This window comes from Phoxinus phoxinus (genome assembly GCF_949152265.1).
Source record: "Phoxinus phoxinus genome assembly, chromosome: 6".
In the NCBI taxonomy this organism is placed as follows: Eukaryota; Metazoa; Chordata; class Actinopteri; order Cypriniformes; family Leuciscidae; genus Phoxinus; species Phoxinus phoxinus.
Genome location: NC_136881.1, coordinates 40,798,985 through 40,814,604, shown reverse-complemented (window position 1 = coordinate 40,814,604; position 15,620 = coordinate 40,798,985). Strand labels below are relative to the sequence as shown.

The following is a 15,620-nucleotide window of genomic DNA, read 5'->3' as shown; positions in this document are numbered from 1 at the left end:
GTCAAGTTAAATGTCTCAATTTCAAATCCCCCCAAAAATAGGAATGTTCATCAAAATGAATTAATGAGTTCAGTCCATGAAGAGAAAAAGGAAACTTTGTCCTCAGGGAAATCCAGGAAAAATGTGGAAAAAGAGGGAAAAAAACGTAATGTGCGCAGATCTGTCCTACCAATCAGAAAACTCTTTCTCGCAACTCTTTTGCTCTGTTTCCAGGTACGAAAATATGGGATGGCTCGCCAGTCCAAACCGGGGATAAGGATCCACAGCCAGGACAGAATTCACGGTCACAGCAGCAATTCAGAACTCACAAAAGATGAGAAATAAAACAAGAAACAAAAAAAAAAACGGCCAAGGAAGAAATATAAATCAGAAACCAAAAAAAAAAAAAGTTTCTCAAAGAAAAAGATTTCGTTCAGATCACGTCAGTGTCTTTTCCTCTAGTCGCGTTCAGAAGAGAACTAATATCTCACATCTACTTTTCAACTTGTTAATAATCTATTGCTGGATTACTAAACAGTTTGTTGTCACTCAAATCACTCAATCGCATCTCATCTCACTCTCACGTTGTTCGCTGTCTCTCGTGTCGTTCGCAATCTCTCTCACTCATCTCTGCTTGTACGCGATCTTCTGGAAACTTTCCAACAGAGGGCGGAGCTAACCTTTCACCTCACCAATAAGGATTTAGTTCAATTTATCTATGTTTTGGATTATTTATAATAACATAAATAAATTCTACTTCATGTTCTTTTCTTACTATTAGTTTATAGTGATATAAATAAAAGAATACAAATTATTAATATTAGTGACCCGAGTTAATGACCTGGGTTACATGCGTGAGAGGGGTTATTATTGCACGTTAATGGATAATAGCAAATACATTTATTGAGCACGGAATCGTTTTTTCTTTGCTCAAACAAATTATTTTTTTTGCAATCGTTAATTTCTGTTCAAAATATAATGCAATGTGCCTGCAAAATATAGTTCTCTGTGCTCAAAACTTACAATTACTCGCTCAGGATTGAGGCACACATAAAACGCCATACAATATTGCTCAATCATCACTCAATTAATCACTTAATTATCTCATTAACTTTAACACTCTTCAGTAGGTAAGTTTTCATCCACTTGTCAATCGAATTATCTGAAGTTCTGTAAAAAAAACTCATGCGAATAAAGCTGGTGAAAGTGTGTTTCCATCCAACTGCTTTAAAGCAAATACAAACCTGTGCGTAATGACGTCACATGCTGTTATGCGTTATTTTTTCCTCCCTTTTTTTATTGGTCCTGCCTTTAAAACTATTTGCCCAGTTATTTATTTTTAATACTGTAAAAAAATTGTTGTTCTGTAATTCAACAGGGGCGACAGTGGCTCAGTGGTTCATGTAGTTTGTCTACAAACCGGAAGGTTAGTGGTTCAATCCCCGGTTCCACCTGTCCAAGTGTCGAGGTGTCCTTGAGCTAGACACCTAACCCCAGCTGCTCCTGACGAGCTGGATGGCGCCTTGCATGGCTGACACCGCCGTCGGTGTATGAATGAGTGAGTGAATGGGTGAATGTGAGGCAATGTGTAAAGTGCTTTGTTGGCCATTAGGTCTATGAAAGCGCTATATAAATGCAGTCAATTTACCATTCCTATTTTAATAAAACTTTAAAGCCTGTTGTGTAATTGCACTGTAATTTTGTTTAGTCTTGTCCAAAATATTACGACCCCAAAAAAATAAGTGTGTAATGGTAAAAACCACAAACTTGGTCAAACTTGGCAGGAAAAATAGTCCAACGAACCGTTCGGTTTGTAATGCGTATCCGCGTACCAAACCGAAAGCCTTGTACCGAACGGTTCAATATGAATACGTGTATCGTTACACCCCTAAAAAGTGCTAAAGAAAGGCCTCTGTCAATCTTACTTTCATAGTCTTTTTCCATTTTAACAGTCAGATTAAATAATGTACAGTCAGAATTCTTCTCAACAGGTCTGGCGTAGTACAGCGTCAGAACCTGAAAAGAGCAACACGTCTCAGATTAGATGTTGATGTTGATAGATGTTGAAACGCTTTAATCTTGCTGTTGACCATTTAAACACTCATGAACACTCACTGAGAGAGTGGCTCTTCCAGTTCCTCTAGCCGTCACATTGAAGTCTTTGTTGATCTCCACCTGTTGAGTGAACACAAATGTTATCAGAATAATCAAGTCCATCATATAGTAGAGATACTTGAAGGTCTTATTGACCAAGCACTTGAAGTATTAATAGTTGTAGACTACACAATTGACGAAGACAATTAAAAAATTATGAATGACAGAAAACTAATCTAGCATAATACAACAAATATCAATTGAAACATCGAGAAGGAACTATTTTGAATCATTTTATTGAGTTTCTCCTCACCTTGTCTGACCGTGTATGATGCATATTATTTCTTTGAATGGTCCATCTGTCAGGTCTGCTTCTTCCTGCCACTGACAGCTCCACGTACATATTGAATTTTGGTTGGTCCTTTACCTGCGTGTGATACTCTGCCACGGCCTGGAACACCATGATAGTCGCCTAAAAAGGGCAGAAAAGCATTCAAAGATAGAGCTCTAGACTTTGAGTAAAATTAAATAATTGGAGAAACAAAGCTTTTAGAAACTTTGAATCAATCAAACTGCTTCGTAAAACGATTTACTGTTTCAAAGCACCCGAAACACCACAAACTGGCGACGCCTGCTGGTCAGAGCGGTGTAAGTGCAACGAAAACCCCAAACATGCATAAACATGCAAATGTTTTATTGTAAGTGTAATCTAATAAATGCAATTAAGAAATCAACTAATACTGTTAAATATTACGTGTCTGTATAATGTGTTATTTTATTCATTTGTAGGCCTTGTTTTGTTTGTTCCCTTTCGACTTCCGTTCACTCAACATTGCATCAGTAGCTGACGATATGAGGGGAAGGTCCTTCTCCGAGAAATCCAGAAGCTTTTTAGATTCATGCCAATGCACTGGCCAATGGCGTTCAACCACAAAAAATAAGGGCAGGCTCATCTGTTTTATAAGACAATAATAAATCTGTCCACTCCCATGGGGGCGAAGAGAACAAAAGCGAACTTTACATTTTGACTATCCAACTGTACGGTGCAATAAGCCATAAGAAAATACAGAGAGTGTCTCAGTATTGGAGATCTTCATCCAGCTCTTCCTCATGATGATATTATAGGCAACCTGCTAACTTCAGGTTGGGAGTTGTATTGTTTTTGTCCATACTGCATCAGCCTCTGTCAGTTTATATAAAAGCACAAAGTAAGGCTACTGTCTGGTCCCGGGAAAAGATAAAAGGGAAAAGTTTTTTATATTTTTATTTTGTAATAATTTCACAGTTACTCTCCACATTAATGTAGTATATTTTAAATATTTGTTGTAATGGCATCTTTTTATGAATGAAGGCCAGCATTAAGTCACCTTGTCAAGTCAACTTCATTATTGTTTCAAAGCCGCTTTACAGTGATAATAGGAAATTAAAGGGGACATGTGAAAATCTGACTTTTTCCTTGTTTAAGTGCTATACTCGGGTCCGCTGCATCTACCAACCCAGAAAACGTGAAAAGTGAAAATCCAGTAACTTTGTTTTGGAGAGCCTTTCTTTGCAAGCATGTCGGAAAATAAGCCGATCAGATTTTGCTCTCCTTCTGACGTAGGAAGGGAATCTTATTAGAATATTACCGCCCCTTAATCTGCACATTTCCACCCACAGCACCGCCATTTGGTTTTCAGAAGCGACAACAGTGTTTACCAGATCTAACGCAATGGCAAATGTTCGAGCAAAATATGCAAACTGTTCTATCGTTGCTGCACAGACAAGCACTGGACACTATTGACCAAAACATGTCCCATCTGTCTTATAGTCTTATCCAGATTGCTCTTTTTCAGGAGGGGTTTGACAACTGCAGTTTTCAGGGAGTTTGGAAAACTTCCAGAGAGAAGTGAGGCATTTACCACTTCTAGGAGATCTGCTTCTAAGCTGTTTAACACACTTTTAAAGAAAGATGTGGGAAGAGCGTTAAGGGCGCAGGTTGATGTTTTAAGGTGCTGTACGGTTTCTTCCAAAATTTTGCCATCAATTTCTTTGAAATCAGACATAGTAACTACTTTCTCAGGTTGTGGTCTGATCTGTCTGACCCCAGTGCAACTCAAGGATGTGCTGATCACCTTTCTGATATTATTGATTTTCTCAGAGAAGAAAGAAGCAAACTCACTGCACTTGCTGTCTGAGAGCATTTCACTGGGAATCTGGCTCGGGGGGTTTGTCAGTCTCTCTACAGTAGCAAAAAGAGTGCGTGTGTTGTTTAAGTTGCTGTTTATAATATTTGAGAAGAAAGTCTGTCTAGCTTTGCCTAGTTACATATTGAAAGCATGGATGGTGTCTTTGTAGATGTTATAGTGGACTACAAGTTTTGTCTTCCGCCACATGCGCTCTGCTTTTCTGCATTGTCTTTTCATATTTTGCACTGCTGTTGAGTTTCTCCAAGGTGCCTTTTGTCTACCACTCTTCCTGACTTTCACAGGAGCAATATCATAAATTACACTTTTAACTTTTGAGTTAAAAGAATCAAGGAGAAAATCAACAGAGTCAGCAGATATGCTTGGTGTTGAAGATATAGCCTTCATAAATAGTACACTAGTGTTCTCATTTAAACATCTCTTCTTGACAGACACAGATCTACACAGCAAACACTCCAGTGTTAAATTAACACTCCTGGGAGTTTATATGAGTCCACACTCAAGAGTGTAAAGTGTTAAAATATGAGTGTTAAATGAACACTCAAGAGTGTTAAAGTTAATAAGATAATTAAGTGATTAATTGAGTGATGATTGAGCATTATTGAAGACACCTGATGTTAACAAGCAGAATCACTGAAGGAGAAAATCACAAATTGTAAGCCACCATTATGGAGATCAGTGTTTGCTTTAGTTGGGCTCTTGACCCTTATATTATTAACTTTAGATGTTGTGTGCCTGCTGTTATTATAACAGACAGATGAACAAAGAAAAAAAGTGATCTGTTATGTTATGACAATCATAATGAACTTGACCACTGAACCCTTATTTCTGACTTAAATATCTGTTGTTTATTACAGCATACCTGTGATTCTACATAAGTATCCAGAATTTTTGATAAATAAATATTGAATTTTTTTTTTTAAAGTTGTTTTTTCTTTTTGAAAAAAAAAAGTTCCTTTTAGGCACACACAGACATCAGGATTCAGTCTATGCATCTCAACAATGGTGACAAGCAAAATATTCAATTAGGAAAAGGAAATTACTTCATATAATTTGTTCATTCCGCAATGCATGATGGGAGCCATTAATGAGTTGATTGGTGGCAGCCGCTGCAACATGCTTTATTATTGTCACCATTGTTGAGATTCACAGGCTGATTATTGATGTCTTGTGTTTCTAAATAAATTGTTTAAAAGTCTCTTGATCAGAACAATGTCTATTAAATGTCTTGGATTACATTAAAAATACTTAAAATCAAACGGTTTATTATCAGAGAGCTGCTTTATAAACAAGTTTAACCAAAGTATGTAAAAAAGTTTTGTTTATTTCAGATCACAATATGATTGTCAAAACATGACCAACACCATCAGATCACATTGTCTCTTTGTTCATCTGACTGTTATTAATCAGTAAACGCAGACAAGCAAAATCTAAAGTTAATAATTTAAGGGTCAAGAGGCCAAGTAAAACAAACACCGATCTCCATAATGGTGACTTGCAATCAGTAATAACAGTGTAAGATAAAAAGACACACCCACAAAATGTATTTTAACAGTAATAAACTGTATGTTATAAAACAGGTTTATACTGGCAACACTGTTGCCAGTAGTTAACTGTAAAATTTAGTTTTTTGGGTCACCATTGTGCTGAAGAGTAGAGCCTGTGCTTCAGTCCAGGAGAAGATCTAGAAATATCGATGATATGCTGCATGTTGCTTTATTTAACAGAATGTAATTGCTGGTTCAGTGGAAATCTTTTTATGTACTTAAGTTTTTTAATGGTTTCTAATGGAAGTTCTTAACTCTTTTCTCACATTATTAATGCATTACACATTTTAGTTTTACACATTTAAATTACAGTTGGTCAATTTAAGGCAGTCGGTTTCTGCAAGTGAAATTAGTTTTAAGTCAAATTTTAATTTAGTGCATTTTACAGTAACAAACTGTATAATACAGTAAATAACTGTAAAAATAACAGTAAATTACTGGCAACAGTGTTGCCAGTATGTTACTGTAAAAAAACCTGGTAAGGTCTAACAGTGTACCATTTTCCATTAAAACAGTAATGTACCGTAGAAAACAAAAATAACCTACAGGAATATACTGTGAATTAACAGCGCTCAAAGTCGACACTGAGATTTTCCCAATCACACCCTATACCCTCATTCACTATTCCCTACATTAGTTCACTAATATAGTCCACTTGACAGAGTGAATGAAAAGAAGTCAAGTCATCTTCATTTATATAGCGGTTTTAACAATGTAGATTGTTTCAAAGCGGTTTAACAGTAGTAAAGTTTAATTTAAGGTTTCAGAGATTGTTTTGGCTTTATAGCGGTTCTTGAATAAAGATAGTTTTGATTGATTCACTTCCGTTGCAGAAACCGACTGCCTTAAATTGACCAAATGTCATTTAAATGTATTAACTAAAATGTATAATGCATTAATAATGTGAGCAAAGTATTCACTGTAAAAAATAAAACATAGATTTTATTTATATTTAATTAATTAAAATGAGGCAACAGATTACAAGCCATATTATTAATTAAATGTAACAAATTAGAATTGAGTAATAATTAATCAAATTAATTCCTTAAATGTTAACCATGTTCAACAAAATATATGTTATTGCCAACATTGAAGACACCTGATGTTAACAAGCAGAATCACTGAAGGAGAAAACCATAATTAAAGTCACCATTATGGAGATCAGTGTGTGTTTTAGTTGGGCTCTTCACCCTTTATTATAGTTATAACAGCCAGATGAACAAATAGAAACATTTATCTGATGGTGGTGGTTGTGTTTCACAGTTTCACAATCTTTGACTTGAATCACTGATCTCTTATAGAGTCCATTTTATGAGTTAGATTTATTTTATTAATTTTAGCTGCATAATATGATTAGCCTTTTCAATGAAATCCAAATGATCAAATCAATAATAATGAAAAATATATATGTTTTTTTTTAGGCGCACACAGACATCAATATTTAGTGTATGAATCTCAGCAATGACAACCTCTGATCATAAGCTCATTATTTATTCATGCAGCAATGCATGATGGGAGCCATGAATGAGTTTTGATTGGTGCAACCCCAGAATGCACTACAACATGCTTTATAAATGTCACCATTGTTGAGATTCACAGGCTGATTCATGATGTCTGTGTTTTTTTTATTATTTTTGTACAAGAGAATATTTTTAGAAATTATTTGGATTACATTGTAAAAGTTAAAAATATTACAGTGTACAATACCAGTACTTCTATAGTTAATAAAGTTAATTGAATTCATAAACTGGATTCCATTTGTGTTCAGTGATTCAGGTCAAATTATTGTGAAATAATGATTATGTTAAAACACAAACAGCACCATCAGATCACCGTTTATTCATCTGCTGTTATAACTCATGTACAGCAGCCAAACAAAAACATAAAGTTAAAAATTTAATGGTGAAGAGCCCAACTAAAACACACACTCATCTCCATAATGGTGACTTTAATTATGGTTTTCTCCTTCAGTGATTCTGCTTGTTAACATCAGGTGTCTTCAATGTTGGCAATAACATATATTTTTTAAATTTTACTCATTTTAAATGGTTAACATTTAAGGAATTAATTTGATTAATTATTACTCAATTCTAATTTGTTAAATTTAAATAATAATATTGCTTGTAATCTGTTGCCTCATTTTAATTAATTAAATATAAATAAAATCTATGTTTTATTTTTTACAGTGTACAATACTCAGTCAGAATATTTTAATTTCACCCTATCAAATGAAAATGAACAGATTTAAAAAATGTTGTTAAACTCAAGCTATTGCTATTGTCAACTCAAGCTACAGTCAGATGATGAGATATAGTGTACCTGTGTGGTTTCAGCTCCACCATAATAAGACTGTTGTGAACGCAGCCAGTGCACTGCCTCTCCTGCTTTATCAAAGTCTTTGTCCTTCACAAGTGCCAGCACAGCATAGGCCGTCGCCTCTAGAGAGTGATGATGCTGTCCAGCGACAGTCCAGGACGTACCGGCTGATTCAAACACAAAACAGGAATAGAAACAGGTGTGGAGATGAATGTGAATGGAAATCTGTCGCTTCACTCATTTCCAGTATTGCTGATCCAGAAGCATTGAGCTTGATTCTTTGTCTTATTTATGAACTATTTGTGTTGCTGTTCCCTCTCTATTCATTCCATTATTGTTATTGATACTGAAAAAGCAGCTACCACTATACCACAAAACTCACATTATTCTTTCAGAATTTCCACTCTGGTTTATTTTATTGTTCCATGTTAAATGAAGAACAAGACATTTTGATGACTTGTTGTTGATGTGACTGACCTTCTTTTTGCATGGAATGCCTCAACAAGACGTCTTTATTGAGTTTGCCCTCATTGGCCATGGCGTAGGACGTCAACGCAACAGCGTAAGGATTGGTCAGTTGTGGAAGTCGACCTTCCAAGAATACAACAGCCTTCCTGATACTTGCAGGCAGACTCTATAAAAGTGTGTGTAAGATGGTAAAATCAAGAAGAAGAGTTAAAAATAGCAACAGCTCATTTTTAATGTTTTTTAATGAACAAAACCGTGGAAGAGCTGTACTTACACCAACTGATCCAGCACAGATACCTCTGCCCTCTTGCATGGCAATCAGAACAAAGGCCGTCAAAGAGGCTGCAGCATCTTTACCTTGTACACCACCCTGGAATAAAGCAAAAATAAACAGAATATCACAACAACAAAACAAAAACAAACATGTGTTTTCATAATAATTCAGCAAATGTAGCTCTTTTTACTAGGGTTTTTAATCAGTGGGCAACAACTGAATCCATGCAGGACTTTAACATTGTAAGATAGCAAGTGTATAGGCATTACTATCTTTATATGGTTCATAGGGATGTAAATTATTTCAGTTACTGTTAGCTAGACCCCGAAGCCATTTGTTTTGAGAATAATGGCTGGCTGATGAAGTTATTGGCTGGCTAGCCGGCTCAGCCAAAACCTAAATGGCTGCTGCAGCCGCCAAACTTTTCATAGCTGCAAATGGCTGAAGCTGCCACTTCGTGTCTACAGATGTCTATATGTTACTGATTTACTAGATCTCAATATTTCCAAGCAATGCATGGCTTACACTATATTTATACAAAATGCAATACAATGTAATAAAGAAAACACCAGATCGCGGAGAAGTATGTTGATTAAGAATGCAAACTTTTGTTGAATTTATGAGAAATCTACAGACGCAAACAGACAAAGTGCAGTAAAATAAAGACCTAAATGTGTATTTCGCACTTTTTTTCACCACAAGTCTGAAAGAAGACATGTTATTGAAGACAAATATCCAAAAATCTCAAAATTGACCAGTAAAAAAAAACGATGTTTTTGCCTGCCGTGTCTCGCCTTAATATAAACACACACTGTTATCAGTATTATTTTGGACAAAGTTTTGCACATTTCACTTCAATGTACACTGAAGCATGCGTCGTGAATTAGCAATGTGGAAACGGTGGTTTGTTACTGCAGTAATATCACGTTCAGTGCTATAAATCTCTCCGTTCCAGAATATTTGGTTCATAACATCAATCTTTGATTCAGGTGTTTGTGCAACCGTACCCTGAAGATTTAACAAAAGTCTGGGTAGGCCTAAGTTTAAAAAAAAGTAAGTAGGAATCAGGAAAGTATGTGAGAAGGGAGATCAAAATTACCTTGCTTGCTTCTTTCCGCAATTTCACCTCAGTGCGAGAAAAAAATGCACTGCTTCTTCTGTACGGAAAACGAGCAATTTTAATTGGTCGTCAATTCACTGTGAGTCTGTGTATCGTAGCAACGAGCACAAGACTGTGCTGATGAATCCAGTGGGGAAATAGATATCGTGTATTGTTTTTATATTTCGTGTGTGTATGTCTCTATGTGATAGATTTATTATTTGATGCAAATAATACCGGCTCAGCCAAACTTTATCAGATGGCGGCTCAATTTGGCTTACGAAATTATTGGCTGGCGGCGGCTGAAATTCTAAATGGCGCAAATGGCGGCGCCTGGCGGCGGCTTCGGGGTCTACTGTTAGCAATGTTTAAAAAAAAAGTTATTATTATTTTATTTGGGATTGGATGCAACAGTATTTACCCCATGAAACACACAAACACATTTTTTTTATAATAAAAATGTTTGATGGTTTTACTTGGTTTATTAAAATGTAAAATGTGTCATGTGAAATAGCTTATTCGGTCCAGTACTAAAAAAAAATAACCGCTAGGGGTCAGCAGTCGCGCCGGCATGACCACCTCAGTGCGAAAAAGACTCAAAATACTCCTACGATTTTGGTCATACAGATAAGTGCTATACATTCGAAAACTGTTAAGTGTCTACTTTTATTTGTGTACACTCACAATAAAAACAAAAATCAAAGAAAACAAACATTATGTGCTTTCTGCTGTCTCTCTCAGTAAAGTAAATTCTGAAACACGTCAGAAAATGAACTGTAACTTAGGGAATACTTGCCACAAAGACATGAAATATGTCTTTAAAAAGCTTAAAGTGTTTACTTTTTAATTCATATTGAAAACAAATATTCTCGGTTTATGTAATCCATATGAAACCTACGAGAGGTACAGTTTCTCAAGCATCTGCTCATTATCAGTAATGTTACCACACCCATGTGCTGTGCATGATGACATGCTAATCATCATAATCATTAAAATATGTAAGTCATCAGTATGGTGATCTGTGTTTGCTTTAGTTGGGCTCTTGACCCTTAATTAACTTTTGATTTTGTTTGGCTGCTGTACCAGAGTCATAACAGTCAGATGAACAAAGAGAAAAGGTGATCTGATGGTGTTGGTTGTGTTTTAGCATAATCATTATTTGACGTGAAACAGTGAACTCGAGCCTAATACTGAGTTAGGTATACTTTTTTTATTATAGCAGCACTGTCCTTGTACAGCATAATATGTTTATCCTTTTCAATGAAATCAAAATGATTCCTTAATAGTTGTTTTGATACAAAAAAAGCTTCTAAAATGTAGGCACACACAGACATCAAGATTTAGTGTATGAATCTCAGCAATGACAAACCGCATATTAAGATAAACAGATCACCTCTGAACATAAGCTCATTATTTATTCATGCAACAATGCATGATGGGAGCCATGAGCCACTACAACATGCTTTATAATTGTCACCATTGTTGAGATTCACAGATGTCTGTGTCAAAAATAATAATAATTTCTTGTATACAAACAACTTTAAAGAAATCATTTGGATTACATTGTAAATGTAAAAAAATTATGTTCAAAGACAGTACTGCTACAACCAATTAAGTAAAACTAACTCAAATTGGGTTCTACATGAGTTCAGTGACTCAGGTTAAATTATTGCGAAATAATGATTATGTTAAAACACAACACCATCATATGACCTTTTTAATGTGTTCACCTGTCTGATATAACTCAGTTACAGCAGCCAAACTAAACCCTGAAGTTAATAAATTAAAGGTCATGAGTGCAACTAATGCGAACAATAATCATCATAATGGTGACTAAATGTGTGATTTTCTCCTTCAGTGATTCTGCTTGTTATCATCAGATGTCTTCAATAATGCTCAATCATCACTTAATTAATAACTTAATTATCTCATTAACTTTAACACTCTTCAGTGTTACTTATTAAATTCCGAGTGGACTCATATAAACACTGAGAATTTGCTGTGAACACAGCACAATATAAAAAATATGTGTGTTTACAGTAATGTGATGAATATTACAATTTGTAGATGATTGTTAACTGCAGTGTTTACTGTGAAACACTGTGTTAATTGATATCTGCTTAACTTAGATGTGTATACTGTGCTAAACAATGATTAGTGAGGAGCTAGTGTACTGAAGTGTTATTTTTAATGATTTATAGTTATAGGCTGTTTTCTGTATAGTCAAAAATATTATTATTATTGTTATTATTATTTTAAGCAGCCCTACAAGTAGCCTAAATGATTACAAGGCTAAACAAACCTGCTGTCCCACATAGCAACATTTTGTCGGCCCAGATCCGGCCCACATCTGGCACTTGTGGAATGCGGATCTGGCCCACATGCAGCGTGGAATGACGGCCCTTGGGTGGCCCACTCCTGTTTGCCAGATCTGGGCCACAAGCAGGCCATAGCAATGCCACATGTCAGCCAAGAGAAAAGAAATAAACCAGAACTGGAGCTTATCTGAGCCACAAAACCTGTGTGTATTAAATATGAAGTCATTTCAGCCTTAATAAGCCTGTTAACAAGTAGAATCACTGAAGGAAAGAAGAGAACAGAAAAAAAGACAAGCAGAAACACAAGAACTACAACTGACTTCAGTCACAGCCTTAGAAGAAATCCACTGAAGAGAAAAGACATTCAATCTGTGAAGATCTCAGCAGAGGAGGAATAAACAACTCCACAAACAGCATTACCAGCTTCACTTATTACTAACCAGACTGACTTTATTTCTGTCAGACGTCTACAAAAGTTTTATTGAGAATTAACAGAGGTTTAACTCGGTTTAATTTGAAGTTACCGTAATGGTGATTAGTGTTTCCATTAGTTGGGCTCTTAAATCTTATTATGTTTTTATGGCTGTTATGACAGCGTGTCAAACACATTTTCAGCAGCAAAGAAAGCTAATGTGAATCAGGTCAGGTGATGAAGATGATCTGTTGATGGTTTTATAATCATCATGAAATAAGACTGATTCACTGATGTATTTTTGAATATAACAGTTGTGGTGTCTGAATAATTTGCTTGGTTGGGTCCTTACCATAGACTGTAAAAAAATAGGTCCTTACATGCGCTTCGTGAGGCACACACGCACACTAGCCATAGACAGTATATGACACTAGCACAGACACGCAAGGTCTCTCGCTCCCTTTCTCTGCTGTGCGCGCGCTACCCATGCGCGCTCTTGCTTGCTCGATCTAGATTCCGGGAGATTTTTTAACTAATTTGCGGGCAATTCTGAAATTATCGTACATTATGGGATTTTTTTCATTATTGATCGTACATCGTACAGAGGTCAAAATTATCGTACAGATACGATAATTATCGTACGTCTGGCAACACTGGAGTCAAATGACATTAGTGAATCAGTCTATTTCATGATTAGTATATAACCATCAACAGATCACCATCATCATCTGATCTCGTTTCACTTTTGGTTTCTTTGCTGCTGAAAATGTTTTTGAAAAACACACTGTCACAACAGCCAAAATGGACAAGAAATATTTTAAGAGTTAAGAGCCCAACTAATGGAAACACTAATCACCATTACGGTAACTTCAAATTAAACAGAGTTAAACCTCTGTTAATTCTCAATAAAACTTTTGTAGACGTCTGACAGAAATAAAGTCAGTCTGGTTAGTAATAAGTGAAGCTGGTAATGCTGTTTGTGGAGTTGTTTATTCCTCCTCTGCTGAGATCTTCACAGATTGAATGTCTTTTCTCTTCAGTGGATTTCATCTAAGACTGTGTCTGAAGTCAGTTGTAGTTCTTGTGTTTCTGCTTGTCTTTTTTTCTGTTCTCTTCTTTCCTTCAGTGATTCTACTTGTTAACAGACTTTATTAAGGCTGAAATGACTTCAGATTTAATATACACAGGTTTTGTGGCTCAGATAAGCTCCAGTTCTGGTTTATTTCTTTGCTCTTGGCTGACATGTGGCATTGCTATGGCCTGCTTGTGGCCCAGATCTGGCAAACAGGAGTGGGCCACCCAAGGGCCGTCATTCCACGCTGCATGTGGGCCAGATCCGCATTTCACAAGTGCCAGATGTGGGCCAGATCTGGGCCGACAAAATGTTGCTATGTGGGCGTTTTAACCAGAAAAATGACAATTAATTTTTTTCCACAATTCTGATATCAGCACGTTCACAGTTGTTTTGTTGTTTTTACAGGGACCAAATGCCACTGATGAGTCATGCTGATTTAAACATTCACATGAGTCTCTGTACATTAACTTATTAAAATAAAAAAGTGTGCTCAATAATGTGCCTTAGTGTTAATTTTGTCACCTATTTTTAATTTAGTCTTAGTCTTAATCTTGTGCCAAATGTCCTTGTTAGTTTTAGTCATATTTAGTCATTCACATATCTTTTTTTGTTAGTCTAGTTTTAGTCGACTAAAAGTCTCATCATTTTAGTCTAGTTTTAGTCAAAAGAGAACTTAAGGTATCTTAGTCAAGTTTTAGTCGACTAAAAGTCTTTTGATTTTAGTCAAGTTTTAGTAAAAAAACAAAAATCTTTTTTTTAATAACACATTATTACTGAGATTATTTCTGATTAACATTTCAGTAAAAAAGTGTTTCACATATTTTAAATATTGGTAAAATGTCATAATTACATGACAAAATACACTTGTTGAATGATTTTTGTTGAATGCAACTGTTAAACGTGTCTGGTTTTCAATTTCTGATTTAGGAGACACATTTACAAATGATGAAACTGTTCTGTATTTTATTTTAACCATCACAATTTAAAAGCTGGGGTCCAACAGACTACAACTGACAAGTTACAAAGGAAGAGGTTTCAGGGGGTGCTGAGTTTTTTCAGTCACCACTTTTTAATAAGAAACAATATCAAGACTATAAAACTTGTCAAAACTCTGCGAATCACAACAAGTGTATTGTGAGAACACTCGTTTAACTCGCATACACTCGAACTTGACTGCATATCACATTTTTGACTTTATTGATACTGCTTTTAATCGTAATGCAACGGACCGGTCAACGGGACATAACCTAAGCCTTTAAAGAAAAGGGTTATTAGTCTGTCATGTACAATAAAAAAGCCTGCGCAGCGACAGGAAATATAATTTAACACAAAAAGCCTGCCTAGTGCTAACGTTAGACGGTGGACTTGCGCCCAGGATTTGTTTGTTTTTTTGAGCGGCGTGTGGACGAATTCTTTCTACGCACAAACACCATTTTATGTAACAATCTGTGCGTATGTTTAAAGTTTTTTTTTTTTAATGGCTTGGTCGAATTCTAATGTAGAATGCGCTTCTAAGTATAACACACCGTTGCCATGGAAAACCTGGTTAATCGTAACCTGCATAATGTATCTGCCAAAACAAACACCATAGCTTCGTAAAGTTACTTGAGCAACAGCGCAAACTCGTTCGGAATATTTTAAAGTCGTACAGCTGATGAAAAAGCAGAGACGATTGTAGACGAAAATGAAGAGAGATTTTATCTTAGTTTTTATTTTATTTTATGCAAAACATTTTCGTCTCGTCTTTTTTCGTCAACAATAATGCATGTTAATTTAGTCTTAGTCAGCGTTTTTGAACAGTAGTGCAGTCTTGTCATCGTCTCGTATTAGTCATGGAAAAAAAGGTCGTTGA

At 35.7% G+C, this 15,620-nt stretch overlaps 1 protein-coding gene across 2 annotated transcripts in view; it reads right to left on the bottom strand.

The window, feature by feature from the left end:
* Nucleotides 1–15,620, bottom strand: part of LOC306999661 (complement C3-like) — a 223,736-nt gene that overhangs the window by 16,625 nt on the left and 191,491 nt on the right. For both annotated transcript variants that reach the window (XM_079614534.1, XM_079614535.1), the window contains 6 exons: nt 8,865–8,960; nt 8,600–8,756; nt 8,126–8,289; nt 2,387–2,545; nt 2,095–2,154; nt 1,905–1,995 (listed from right to left, as the gene is read on the bottom strand). In XM_079614534.1, the coding sequence (XP_079470660.1) occupies nt 1,905–1,995; nt 2,095–2,154; nt 2,387–2,545; nt 8,126–8,289; nt 8,600–8,756; nt 8,865–8,960 (727 nt within the window). The remainder of the gene's footprint in view (nt 1–1,904; nt 1,996–2,094; nt 2,155–2,386; nt 2,546–8,125; nt 8,290–8,599; nt 8,757–8,864; nt 8,961–15,620) is intronic.